This window comes from Antechinus flavipes, chromosome 3 (genome assembly GCF_016432865.1).
Source record: "Antechinus flavipes isolate AdamAnt ecotype Samford, QLD, Australia chromosome 3, AdamAnt_v2, whole genome shotgun sequence".
NCBI lineage: Eukaryota > Metazoa > Chordata > Mammalia > Dasyuromorphia > Dasyuridae > Antechinus > Antechinus flavipes.
The window spans coordinates 466752538-466767674 of record NC_067400.1 but is presented as its reverse complement, the minus strand read 5'-3'; the positions used below and the strand labels follow the sequence as shown (position 1 = coordinate 466767674).

The window sequence follows — 15137 nt, the reverse complement described above, 5'->3', positions numbered from 1 at the left end:
TGGTCTTTTTAAAGAGTTTAGCTATAAAGGACAGTAGAGAAATAGGATCATTTCAGGGATGGGAGGATCAAGTGACAGTTTTTCAGAATGGAAGACACATGTGTATATAGAAAAAGAGCCAGTAGAGGAAGAGAGATTGAAAATAAATGAAAGAATGGGGATGATAGAGCACTTGGAGGAGATGGAATCAAATGGCATTATTTGAACAAATTAGCCATTGAACAAATTGGTAAGGAAAAAGGCCGCTTCATCATGTGAACAGCTGAAAGAAAAAGTGGCTGAAAGGCACCGGAGTGATGAGATGAGGAAGGAGTTCACAATAAATGCTTTCAGTTTTGTTTTGTTTTTTTCCTGTAAAATGTGAAACAAGGTTCTAAGCTAAAAATAGGGCAAAGGGGAGTTATGGGAGGTTTGAAGATAGATATAAATATTTGGAAGAGCCTCTGAAGAGTGGGATGGTGAGTTGAATAGGAAGTAGATTGCCTACTAGCAACAAGGGTCCAATTGAGGCTCTTGGCAGAATTATCTAGTAGAGGTCAGAGGAAGGAAAAAATGAATAGTTATTTTTTAATTCACTGTTGAAACTGCCAAGATATCACTTTGTGAGAGATCTGCTGGTTTCTCAGGGCATATGTGCCAGAAGAGATAGATTTCTTTCAAGACTTATTCAGTGATTCCTAAAAAACATTCCTAAAGTTCATACATCTTGGGCATATTTGACCTCCTAGGAATGTGCCACTGAGATTTGGTTGACTGAAATAGGGCTTTGGAAATATATACTGTATTTAAAAAAAAAAGGGGGGGATGTATGGATTTAAGGGGAGATAGGATAGACATTGTATTCACAAGGGAATGTTAGAACAAGAAAAGGGAAAGTATTTAGATGTTGACCTCTATGGGAGCAGGAACAGAACTGATACTATGAGAATATGACAGAATATAGTTCCTAGAAAATAAAGGGATTGTTCAGTCTGACAGAGAGGCTTGAGTGTTGATGGGTACTTAGGTTATTTGCATACTGGTTATAATGTTCACTATCTTTTAAGGAGACAACTTTGAATTGCATCAGTGATATCAATTTCATTCCTTAAAAGTTGAAGGAACCAATGAGAAGGAAGTCTACTTTGGCTCTGATGCTCCCCATTAGACTTTGTGTAGAGAGAAAATGAAAATTAAAAATAGCATTAATAACACATTAGATAATGTGTTAGATTTAGTAAAGAAAACCTTTCAAAAAATTTTTAAAGAAAGAATAGAATAAATAGGGTCCTGTAGCTTACAATTCTGTGGGGATAGGTAACTCAGGAATAAAAAAATTCAAAATCCCCTGGTTTTCATGAAGATAGCTAATAGGGATAAGAAAAATGGTATGTTTTTAACTATACTGGAGAAAAAGAATCAGAAGTATGTGGGATGACTAAAGTATTAATGATAAAGAAAATAATGCTACTTGACTTTTTTTAAGCTTTTTATTTTCAACATGTATAGATAATTTAACATTCACCATTGTAAAACCTTGTGTTCCAGTTTTTTCTCCCTCCCTTCCATTTTTTGATAGCAAATAATCCCATATATGTTAAGCATGTGCAATTTTTATATATATTTCTACAATTATGCTGCATAAAAAAAATCAGATCAAAAAAGGAAAAATGAAAGAAAACAAAATGCAAGCAAACTACAACAATAAAAAAGTGAAAATATTATGTTGTGATCCACACTCAGTCCTCCCAGTCTGTTCTATTTTCTTAATCAAGGAAAATGATCTTTAAACTAAAAGGGATTACACAAATGGCAAAAACAGTTTATTGAACTAATATTAGTAAGGACATAATAGAACACTTTACTGATCTTGATAATATTTAATATAGACATGAAGTGAAAGCGTCTCTCTCCCCACCCCACCCCACTCTACCCCCCCACCAAACTCAGGGAGAGGAGTAGAAAAGATGGCCAACAGTCCAAAAGACATTTTTTAATAACAAAAAAACAACAATTTATTTCCTGTTTTAGTTGAGATGGCCATAGAAAGAGACATCAAAAATAAGTAGAAAATACCAGAAAATAGTTCACATTGGTAAAGATGAAGGGTCTGGATTTTCTCATTAAAAGTGCAGGGGGGGAGAATGTCTCACAATTGGCAGATAGCTCATACAAAGGACCAGAAACGTGAGCTAGAGCATCATGTGTTAGGGAAAAGCAAAACTGGTATTCTTACTGGAGTATACTCCTTAAGGAGTAGTAAAATTCACTTAATGATAAACTGAAGCCAGTTTTTGAAGGATTTAAAGCTTTTTTGTTTTGTTTTGTTTTACTTTTAAGGCAGTTTGAGGGGAGTGCTAAGTAGAATTAAATCTAAAAACATTAGGGAACCACTGAAAGCTCTTTATAGCTGACTTCAAGGTTTTTATATCTAATTTTAGTCTCTTCTGAGTTCCAGTTGTACTCTTTCTTGGCCATTTCAAACTGAATATTTCATATTTATAATTCATTGTATTAGAAGCAGAACTCGCTTTTCTCCCAAATTTCTAAGGTCTGTAACCTTGGATTCATCAAGTCTTCATTCTCCTTCACCTTATTTAATATATTCACTTAGTTGACAGATTTATGTATTCTATTTCCTTTACAATAACTCATGAATCCATTTTCTCACCATTCATTTATTACCCTGTTCAGGTATCCTACACCTAGACCAATTGCAAAAGCCAATTAACTGGTTTGTCATTTAAAGGTATTAACAGTTTGTTTAGAATTACTTTTCCATGCTTGGTACTTTTCGTTTCACACATGATGGACCAGCCAAGTTGATTTTCTTGTTCTTCCTTATGCCTAACAATATGCCATCTTTTGTACATACTGGAATTTTTTTAATTTTCAGTAATATTTTATTTTTCCAAATACATGTAGAGATAGTTTTCAACATTCACCTTTGTAAGACTTTGTATTCCAATTTTTTTTCCTTCCCTCTCATTTCCCAACTTCCCAAGACAGGTAATCTGATACAGGTTAAATGTGTGCAATTCTTTTAAACATGTTACCATGTTTTTTATGTTGTACAAGTAAAAAACGGACCAAAAGGGAAATAACCATGAGAGAGGCAAAAAAAATTATGAAAATACTTTGCTTCAATCCAGATTGTCTATGGATGGGATGACAGTTTTCATCCCAAGTCTTTTGGAATTGTCTTTGAATAGCCGTGTTGTTGAAAAGAGCCAAATCCATCACACTTAATAATCATACAATCATCTTGTTAACTGTATTGTGTTCTTTTGTTTACTGTTTCTTGTACCTGACATTAATTACTTCTTAACCTCCATCTCTTTGAGTTTTTAGGTTTCTTCAGTGTTCAACTCCATTTGGGAGGCTTTTATTTCTTTACTGCCTTTCTTTCTCTATTCAACTGTTCATTAACTCCATTAAATTACCTTCTATTTACATATATTTAAGGTGTATATATATTGTTTACACTGTTGGGGTGTAAGCTACTTGTGGGCAAAGACTTTTATATTTATTTTTTTATCCTTAGCATTTAGCGTATTTCCTGGCACATAGTAGGAACTTAATACCTTTTTCCTGATTGATTGAAGCTCTGAAAAGAGATGAACTAGATATTCTGATTTGGGATGTTTATTTGAGTGATAATTGAATCCATTAAAGTTAATAAGAGACTATAGAGAGCCCAAAAAAGAGTCCTAATTTGAAAGTAACACATTGTATGATCCTGCAAAGGAAGCTTCCAAACTGATCAATTTGAAAGAAAGTCAAAATAGGGCAGAATTAATCCCCCCAAAATCCAAGGAGAAACAGGTATTTAGAAGGTGAAAGAATGTGCTCAACAGAGGCAGAGGAGTCAAGAAGAACGAAGACTGAGAAAAGGGTCATTGGATTTAGTGATGATGAAATCCTTCTCTTTGAAGAGAGTGATCTCAATTGAGTGGCAAGGAATGAAACTTAAATGAACAAATGCATTTCTAAATCCGTGATAGAGTAAAACTAACTCATGTGAAAGATTTTATACCTTTTAAAAATTTTTGTCTTGGTATTAAGTTTGATATATTTTTCCATCACTTTAGGTGCAAAGATATTTATCAACAGTATAGAAAACGGAATGTGGTGTCGTGGAACTATCACTGAATTAATTCCTATTGAAAATAAAAATGTGGGGAAACCCTGTGGTCTTAACAAATACCCAATCCGGGATGTTGCACTGATGCAAGTTTTCATGATAGACTTTGGGAATTCTGAAGTCTTAACTGTTTCAGGGTATGCCATTTCTAATTGTTTTTGTGGGTGTGTCTGTGTTCTACTTGAATAAATTGGGGGAAAAAACAAGAGGTGAGAAATATTTATGTGTAGAGACATCCTCTCAAGAACTACTTTACTTTTTCCTCATTCTTTTATTTCTTAATAGATTAGTAAAAGTCATTTGTTACTATTAAAAATAAGAACTTTTGTTTAGTGGAATATGATTTTAAATTATAATTAAGTTAAAGATATTTTCCATTTGGGTATTAAATGTCCTACATCAATTAAAAATGAGCAGAAAATATTTCTATGAGAACTGTCACTATCATGGAGCTGTTGTGAATTAAACAATAAACGTAGCATTGTAAAGTCATTGGTCAGTTTTTATAAGCAAATCAAAATTTGATCCCCATAAATAAGCCATTTCTGTTTTTTAATGGAAGACAGTTTGGTATCGTGGAAAGAATATGGGGTTTGAAGTCAGAAAACCTGAGTTCAAAGCCCACCTCTATTACATACTATTTGTGGGATCTCACACAAGTCATGTCCTTCTATTATAATCAGATTCCTCATTTGTAAAATAAGGAAATTGGAGTTAATGACTGTCATTCTCCTAAATTTTAAGCATAGGTTTTGGGAATGGGTAAAAGTTCAGGATTAAATCACTATTTCTAATAATATTGCTTAAATTCTTGCTAGGGTTGGTGATGGCCACATAGTTAGACCAGGACATGGTGCTCTACAACATTTAGTGGTAAATGATCTATGTCTGATTATAAGAAAGCCTGATTCATATATTGAAGCACTGCTAGGAGATCTCCATCCATTAGCATTGCCATGCTCATTAAAGGATATTGTTCCACAGAATTCGGTGAGTAAATAAATCAACAAATATTAACTAGTATTTATTAAGGATAGTTTCTCTTAGGTTAAAAGAATTTTTAAATATTACATATGAATCAGTCTTTTCTAAAAGAGTAAGCAGTAGAACTGGAATATGCACAAAAAACTTATATACTGAGTTTGCAGGAGCCGATTTTTTTAAAAATCAAGTTCAGTTTTGCTTTTATTTCTCAAAATTAGTACAGAATGCTTTTCAAATAATCGATAAAATTGAGTTAGTTTTTAATCAACCATGGAATACAATAGTATGAAATGTTGTTTATTAGTTTGAAATATAATTCATATTTGTTAATAATGTTAATTATTGTTAATCATGCATGGTTCATCTGAAAGTTAACCATCAACAATTGGTGTCAGTCATGATAAGCTTGCTTCACTACTCCCATTCTCAAAGTTTTTCTTCATTTGAGGAATTGAATATTCCTTCTTTCCAAAGCATTAGTTTTATTCTTGATCATAATGCCTTCTTACAGTGATTTTTATCCATTCATTTACCCATTTATCCATTCCATACATCCTTTTATGAAGAAAATGAGGGGCAAGCAAATAGTAATTAGTAATAACAAGTAAAGAGGTCTTTATGTTAGGAGGACTAGGGTCTCATTTCAGAGCTTCTATAAATTATTAACCTTTTTTTAAAGTAGGATATTCAGATAGTTTATTTAAATTTACACTTATTGTATTGTAATTTGTATAACGAAATAGCTCACATCTAAATAGTCCTTTACAGTTTTACCGAGTATTTTTCTCACAATCCAGTAAAGTATAGGTAGAGCAAGCATTGATTGTTGTTTTCACCACAGCACCTACATTTTGCTCTTATATAGGTCAGGAGAAATATAAAGAAAGAAACAAACACCTAAGACAGATTCGAATGCATATGGCTACAATAAGACTCCTGTCAAGAAAACTGGGCCCCCTCCAAGGGGGCAATCATTTCAATCCCTTATCTAGAACTATGGCTAACTTTTTACCTTGTAGGTGAACCAGTTTGCATCTCAGCCTTAAAGTAGAATTTCTTCTTAATAGCTAAAAAAAGAAATTGCTACAATAGCCTAGAAGCACGGACTGAAGTAATGAAAAGACCAAGATAAAGGAATGTGGAATTTCTCACTTTTTATTACTTTGTCACCTTCTAAGAGGGTCATTTCAAAAAATGGCCACTTTTTCCTTTGCTTTACATAGAATATTCACACTAAGATTGGTAATTTTTGTGTGGTTTATTTATAATTTTTAGTCCTAGAAAGTTACCTGAGTTAAGTATTTCAGAAGATTTGACCCCAAGTCTTTCTGACTTCATGATTGATCCATATTACCTGGAGTAATCTGTCTTTGAAACTGACCCTTAGAGAGGTAAAATAATCCATGATATATAGTCCATCCCAGACCTTCTTTCTTCCACTATGCCATGGTGATAAAAGCAACACTTGATATGGATAGTTCTGTTAGTATAGCCTTGATATAAGAAACATCGTAATGTTATCTTTTGGTTCCTAATGGAAACTGCTTTTTTTTTTCCTCCAATGTTTAAATTGGTGATCTGATACTTTTGTTTAAGATTACATTCTACATTCTGTAGAGAAAAAAACTACAATCAGAGAGAGTGTTGTTATAACAGTATTATAATACTTAAATTGACTTTTGATTATGATTTATTCAATAGAATGAAGGCTGGGGAGAAGAAGTTAAAATGGAATTTTTAAAAATGGTAAACAACAAAGCTGTTCTTATGAAAGTCTTTCGAGAAGAAGATGGTGTACTTATTGTAGATCTCAAGAAACCTCCAGCAAATAAAATAAGCAGTGATATGCCAGTATCTCTTAGAGATGCATTAGTTTTTATGGAATTAGCAAGGTATGCATCTTAAGAAGATAAGTCATTTTAAGATTGGGACTTTTCAAATAGCATTTTTTAATCTTGAAAAACTTCTTGGCTTTTTTGAATATATGATTTTTAAAAGTCTACTTCAGACTTCTGCATAGGTCTAATGTACTATCTATCATCTGCTCTAGTCACATTCTGTGACTATAAAAACTAAAATTATTTGGTTTATTAACTACAAGAAATGGGGAAAACGTAGTTTAAGTCAGTGCATTATGATTCAAAATGTGAATAAAAATTTAAAATGCAGATATTTTCTTTAGTGCACCCAATAATCTCTTATAAAATTCTGTATTTCTACATATTTCCACAGATCTTAATTAAGTTAAATTACTAGTCTTAAAAAAAAAAAAAAAGCTGGTCTTATTATTTCCATCTTTTATTGTGATGTTGGTTATATACCCTTGAGTTTTTTCCTTCCTTTCCCCCTCAATTATGTACGAGATATCCTGCTAGCAGGAAGTGCTTATTTAAAGCAATTATTATTAAAATTATTTTAAAAGTAAGTTTTAAAGTTAAATAATATATAAATAGAGAATATGAATAATATTTAAGGTCACTACTTGAAGCAGTAAAGGGCTGATTTATTTAAGGAAAACAGAATAAATCACAGAAACTATGGAACCACATCAGCTGATACTTAGAAATTATTATGTTTAGAGTGTAGATAATAGTAGATGTCTTCAAATGCATGCTTGTAAATTTTTTGTTTTTGTTGAGGCCAAAACTTTTATCTCTAGTATATAATTCAGCTTAAGATTAAAGTAGAATAGTGAAATCTCTTAATAGGAATCGAAGAGAAGGACTAAATTAACATTTAAAATTAACAAGTTGAGAATTATCTGGCTTATTTAAATAATTAAGGCTTTAAATGTCCATGAATTTCATAAGAAATTATAGAGATAGTTACTAGAAAATAGAAATGGCGGGGGCGGGGTATTTTTACCTTAACAATTTATTTACACTTTGATTGTGCTTTTACTTAGGTTTAGGTCACAGTCACCCAGTATTCCATCTGAACAGAATATGACTTTAAGATACCATCCACCTGTATTACCAAAAGAATTGTCAAATGTGTCAGTGGTGGTTTGTCATATAAATAATCCTTCTGATTTTTATCTTCAATTGGTAAGTATCTAGAGCCTTTTTGGGGAATGATATTTCAGTTTCCAAAAGATAAATGAACATATGTAATAGGAGTATCCAGTTTTGAGATTTCCAAGTCAACATTATGGGTACTGCCTACATCAGTGCAAATTACAACTCACCCATACTGTCTGCTTCTAGTCCATATCTTCTTCTGTCTTCCACACAGGATCAATTTTCTCTATTTCATTGATTTCAGGACCGTACCTCTGGTCCTGCTTTCATTGTGTATTAACACATGTATCTTCTTTTCCAGATACATTTTACACCCCATTCTTCCATACATGTCATTAATGACAGTATGTTGTTGTATCTTTTATACTCACTAGTATAATATTTTTATTTTGAGTCATTAAATTTTTGGTTCCACTAAAAACTTTGCTTTTCTTGCATTGTGACCAATAGAGGAAGCATCCTGACAGTGGAAATAATGCCAAATTTGAAATTAGAGTACCTGAGTTTAAATCCTAATTGTGACATTATATATGTGGCTTTGGATAAAACAGTTGTCCTCTATGAGTGTCAGTTTCTTCATTCATAAAATGAAGGAATTGGATTAATGAATTCCTAAAGTCCTAACATTAAGATTCTATGATTATAACAAAAAAAACTTTGGAGCAAAAAAAAAAAAATGATAATAATGAGTCAAAAATAATGCTGTGAAACTTTCAAATAAAACTCAGTTAACTCTAATTCCTTTTCAATTCTTGATCCGTTACTGTCTTCCTACATTACATACTAACATACTATCTGTAACTTGGTAACTTGTTCATTGTATTAATGAACTATTACTTGGAAAATATGCATTCATCATCTATTTGTTTAGTTCTGTGTAGACTCCTAAGTAGATTTTTTTTAATATGAATTATCTTGAGCAACCAAAGATCTCATTGAGCAGATCCTATAATTTTCATTGAGGAATTTTATGGCGTCAGTAGTATTATTTACAAAGTAAATCCACGTATCTGGAAAAATGTGTTTATTGGAGTTATTCTTTCATTTGAGCTTTGTACTTACTCCATGATAAGGGCAAATGTCTTTGTCAAGTTAGCTTCCCTGGTTAAAGCCTCATATATTACTGAAAAATATTGGAAAGTCCTCGAAGAGAAGAAATCATGGAAGAGGAGAAGGAAGTTGTTAAGACATGGTAAGAATTTAGTTAATAAGATAAGAGAAAGAAAGTTGGAACTGCTAAGGTGATAATAAGGAGTTGACAAATCTGAAATTAACTACTCCCAAAAGCAGTTTACTCCAGCAGATTTCCAGGGTAGCCACTAGCAAGAACAGCAAAGTGCTGAAGATCTCTCTTGCAATAGGTTTGGAGAGCAAGAAGTTTTGTAATACATGCATAAATCTCTGTACCTGCATGGTCCCCTAGAAACGATTCTTATCCACGTCATGATTGATGAATCCCTTCCTGTTAACTACCATGAGAAGTCCTCTTCACTTTTCACTTGTGGATCACTCTCCAATATGTTCTGCCTACATGCCAGACTGCTTCACTTTCATCCAGCTCGACCTGGCTTGCTGACTTCGTGGGGATGACTTTTCCCTGAAGGTAACTCAGTAATTGGAATCTCTGCCTGGAACTGCTCCATCATGAAAAAACACAGCCCATGCTGCTCACTTACTGGCTTCTACCTTAGCTCCAAGTCTTATTTTTGTAGCTGCTGCCTGGTCCCCACAAGGAGTACCTTTTTTCTTTTTTATTCCTCTTTGCTCTTTCCTTTTATTCTTTCTGTATAGAATGTAAGCTCCTTGAGAGTAGGAACTATCAGCAGGCAGTACAGTCCAGGCATATAGTAAACAATAAATGCTTTAATTTAGTTATTTAAAATATGAAGTGTATGATATTTATCTTTGTATTATGTTCATGTCATCTATCCTGAAAGTGCAACATATTCAGTCTTCTGGAAATGAAAGGCTCAAGTAATGCTTTTCCTGATTATTAGGAAGAAGGAAATCACATTAAAAAAATAACGAAGGGCTTCATTATGAAGAGAAAGTCTTAGGATTTTGCAGGGAGGAATCTAAAGGCTCAGACAAAATATTTGTTGCATCTGTAAGAATCGGGGATTGACCTAGATAACCTTTATGGTTCCAGGTCTAAATCTATTAAACTATAAGGGACTATTTAATATGAAGGAGACATTCTACAATTAATAAATCATTACAGGATATAAACAAGCAGTTTTTAAATTACCAAATGTTTTTCCCCTATTCCATGGCCCCTACAACCTCCCAAAAAGGGAGAAAGAAAGAAAAGAAAAGAAAATTGTAATAGTCAAGCAGAAAAAATTTCCCGTTTGCTATGACAAAAATATTTTATTTTGCATGTTGATTCTTAATGCTCTTGAATTGGGTAACAATTTTCATCATTGGTCCTCTGGAATTTTGATCACTGCATTGGTCAGTCTTTAAATCTTTGATAATTGTTAATTTTTACGCTATTGATATTAGCATATGAATTGTTCTCCTAGTTCTACTCCACTATATATTAGTACATCTTTTTTGAGACCTCTTCGTTTTGCAGCACAATTACATCCCATTAACTCTAATAGAGATACCATTTAGTCTCCAAATTAATAGGTGTCTCAGTTTCTATTTCTTTTATTAAAATATTTTTCTTTTTTATTATTATTAGAGCTTTTTATTTACAAAACAATGCATGAGTAATTTTTCAACATTGACCCTTGCAAAACCTTCTGTTCCAAATTTTCCCCTCCTTCCTCCCTACCCCCTCCCCTAAATGGCAGGTAGTCCAATACATGTTAAATATGTAAAGTATATGTTAAATTCAAGATATGTATACATATTTATACAATTATCTTGCTGTACAAGAAAAATGAATCTAGAAAGAAAGGAAAAAAAACCTGAGAAGGAAAACAAAAATGCAAACAAACAATAACAGAAGTAGTAGAAATGCTATGTTGTAGTCTACACTCATTTCCCATAGTTCTTTCTCTGGGTATAGCTGACTTTCTTACTGAACAATTGGAACTAGTTTGAATCATCTCATTGTTTGAGAGCCACGTCTATCAGAATTGGTAATCGTATAATCTTGTTGCTGTGTGTAATGACCTCCTGATTCTGCTCATTTCACTTAGCATCAATTCATGTAAGTCTCTCCAGGCTTCTCTGAAATCATCCTATTGGTCATTTCTTATAGAACAGTAATATTCCATATCAATTTCTATTTATTTACAACCACATAAAGGACTATAGTAAATATTTTTGTACATATATGTTCCAAGTCAAAGCAGTTTTACTCAAAAGTATATGCATAGTTTTATAACTTGGGAGATTTAATTACAAGTTAACTTTTTGCAGTGTCTTAATCTATTCACGTCAGCAGTGCATCATTGTGAGGATTTTTGTCTCCTCTCCAACATTTATCCTTATCCATTTTTATCAGTGTAGCTAATTGGATGATTGTGAGGTGGAATCTGAGTTTTTATTTCATTTCTCTATTATTCAAGATACTTTTTCATGTAGATAGAAAATATCATTTATATTATATGGATATGTGCATTTCTTCTCTATATTGTTTATTTGGCTGTTATTCTTAGAACTTTGAATCAATTCTTCTTATGGTTTGAAAATGAGAACTTTATCAGAAAAAGTTGGAACAGTCAGTTTTCTATAGAAAAAATAAATCTCAATAGCCATATGAAAAAACAAGCACATTAATAATAGTAGAACTATGGATTGGTCTACCCATTTTGGAAAATAATTTGTAATTTGCCTAGAGTTTATTAAACTTTTCATATCCTATTACCCAATAGTACTACTACTAGACTCCAAAATATTTTTCAAGTGATGACTACTTCTTCATTTCCAGTTTTTTTTTTTTCCTTTCTTGGATTTCTTTGAACACATCATATCAATGTAATTAATTACTGTGTTGTAATAAAATCATTGTGTTGGAAGAAATAATGAAAGGGACAGTTTGAGAATCCTTTTGACAGTGAAGTGAGCAAAGCCAGGAGGACAATTTATACAATATTAATAGCACTCTTAAAAATAAGCAACTTTGATAGACTTAAGATCTCTTATCAATTCAGTGATCATGGCTCTAGAAGACCAATGATGTAGAATACTACCCAGTTCTTAAAGTAGAACAGATTTAGGGTGCATATTGAAGAATACTTTTGGGACATAGCCACAATGTGGAAATTTGTTTTACTTGATTGCATATTTGTTACAAGAGTTTTATTTTTAAACTTTATTTCCATTGGGTGTGAGGTAGAGGAAGAGAAAATAAATTTCTGTTAATTGAGGGGGGAAAAAAGATTAAATTTACAAAGAAATTACAAGGACCAGTGAACACTTGAACTAAATAACAAATGTGAAGGTGAGGTAGATGCCAGATTGCAGAAAGTTTAGAAACAAGTGACAGAAGAAATGGAGGAACCTTTTAAGGAGGTTAGCTGAAGGAAAGATATAGCATAGTAGCTAGCAGGAATGAAAAGATCAAGTGTGTTGTTTTTTTTTTTTTTTTTTTAAAGATAGGAGAGATGGTAGGCAATAAGGAAAGAAATAATTGTTCAGCAAAGATAGAAGATGTTGGGGAAGGGATTGTAAGGGAGATAAGCTAATAGTAAAGATAGCCATATCATTAAGAATATATGTTGAAGAATTCATTGTGGCAAAGAGAAGGGCCACTTCTTCCTGGAAGATGGATGAAAAATAAGAGGGAACACAACTGAGTGATGAGATAATAGAGAGAAAGGGTATGCTCAGCAAATTACCTGGAGTGGGGGGCCTTGAAGTAAAGAGGGTTAGAGAAATGGTTTATTTGCAGCCAGTGATGATAAATGGGATAAGAATAGAGATGTAAAAGGATCCATTTCTGCTGTGGGGGCACAGTTGCGATTATATAGCATGTATTTATAATAAAAACAAGATTCCATGTCTTTTCTTATTATTCTAGTTTTCTTTACCATATAAGCATAATTGAAGAAGACATAATGGGGATCTAAAGTTGGGATTTAGAAAGGCACTAATGGCAATAGGACCAGGAGTTTCAAATGTATAGAATTTAACAGATTTATCTAAGGAATGGAAATAGGAAGAGAGGAGAGTGTAATCAAAGAGTCCATAAACTTGGAAATGAAACACCTTATGGGTGATGGCAAGATCAAGGGCATGGCCATCTCTATGGCTAAGTTGTAGTAGAGGAATAGGATTTGTCATTTGAGTAGACTAAAGGATGAGGTCACTCCTGAGAAGACTGTTCTCTGATGACTGCATTTGTCGAGCCTAATGACTGTTCCCTATTTAAGGTCGACTCACAGTTCAAATAATAAATTTGGAATATCAGACTAAAGATTATGAAGTCTTAACTAAGAAACAGAAGACCTGAGATATAGACGGTGTGTTCATCATTGTTTCTGTAGAAACTTATATGTTCGTAAGAAAAATAGATGTGAGGAATAAAAAAGTTGAGAAAATGGTATTGTAATCTTGGGTTTGGATTTCTGGAGCATAGTCTAAAAGAGATGAATAATGGATTTTGCCAGGGACTAAGTGCATCTCACAAGAATATATCTGCTTAGAATTTTAAAATGTCAATAGTAATAATAAAAGTTCTTATAATTATATAATTTTTGCTATAATTATAGTATCTAATTTGAGTCCTCATAGTAGTACTATGAAGTTATTGGTAACCCCAGAGAAGCGAAGTGACTTGCCTAGAGTTTCTTCCCTAGTAAGTATCTAACGTGGCAGTCAAATCCAGATCTTCCTCTCTCTAATCTAAGTCCAGTCCTTTGTCACAATGCCATATGCTACTTCTGATCAGAAGATTTTTTTTAAAGAAAAAAAAGCAAAGTGTATTCACTGAGCTTGAATCCATAGAATTACTGTGGTGTAGTAAGAAGAGTGCTCAATTTCAAATGAAAAAGTCTTAATAAAAGTTCTAACAGCATAATCTATAATCTCACATGTCTATATACAAATCACAGTAGTTAATAAGCAAGCTGATAAAGATCCTAATGTACTTTGTGGGATGGACCCCACAACTAGACTTTACTCTAGAAGCAAAATGGGAAAAGGGATATGGAAGTGGGGCAAAGTAGTAGTATATATTAAGAATATATGCTCCTGAAGAAATTCAGGAGCTAGAGAATGAAATTTGGTAGAAAGATTTTGGATGAAGATAGTGGGAACAAGAGAGACCCTTGTTTACTGCAGATTATCTGGACAAAGAAAAACTGGGATTTTGTGAAATGTCATTTTAGTAGTGGTATGACGTGGTAGTAATATGATACTTTTAGTTATTCAGGCACTTGCTGGCTCTCTGACCAAGTAAAATTTGATTGACTTATTTTCATCCCTTAGAATGAAAAGTGTCTTCCTTTAAAAGGTGGGAGAACCAACAAGTAAAATTTCTGTTCTTGGTTGGACTTTCTATGTTAGAGTAGAAATAATGAATGAAAATATTGTGAAGAAATAATTCTTCCAATTTAGAATTTATAAATAGAATATAGGGAAGCCAACTTTTAAGATTATAAAGTTTAAAAAAAAAAAAATTAAGTGTAGGGTCCTATGACCTAAATTTCTTAAGGGAAATTGAACATAGAAGGGATGACAAACTCTCCAGGGAAAATCTTTCTTGAATTGGGGACAGAGAAACTATTCTGATGAGAAAATCATGCTGTTACCTAAAGAGACTAATATAATTTTAAAAAGAGATACACAAAAGATGGAAACAAGTATAAGAACAGGAGTGCTAATGCCTCATGATTTATGTAATCCTTAGCTTTTTTTCAAATAGCATATGTAAAGGATTTTTTTTTTTTTATGCATAGTGAGAAAAGAAGAGGATGGGACTGTGGCTACAAAATAAAATAGAACTAAGTAATATAACAGAGAAAAGGAAGAACAGGTTAACTTTTAATCTGCTTTTTCTCTCCTGAACAGAATAACCTTCGGCTAAGAAAGGAGAGAACAAAAATAACTAA

General features: G+C 32.6%; 1 protein-coding gene across 1 annotated transcript in view; it reads left to right on the top strand.

Moving 5' to 3' along the window:
• The window catches only part of RNF17 (ring finger protein 17), a 119175-nt gene that overhangs the window by 42154 nt on the left and 61884 nt on the right, over positions 1 to 15137 (top strand). The window contains exons 13-16 of the mRNA XM_051986619.1: positions 4071 to 4260; positions 4942 to 5113; positions 6809 to 6999; positions 8013 to 8154. Coding sequence (XP_051842579.1) covers positions 4071 to 4260; positions 4942 to 5113; positions 6809 to 6999; positions 8013 to 8154 — 695 coding nt within the window. The remainder of the gene's footprint in view (positions 1 to 4070; positions 4261 to 4941; positions 5114 to 6808; positions 7000 to 8012; positions 8155 to 15137) is intronic.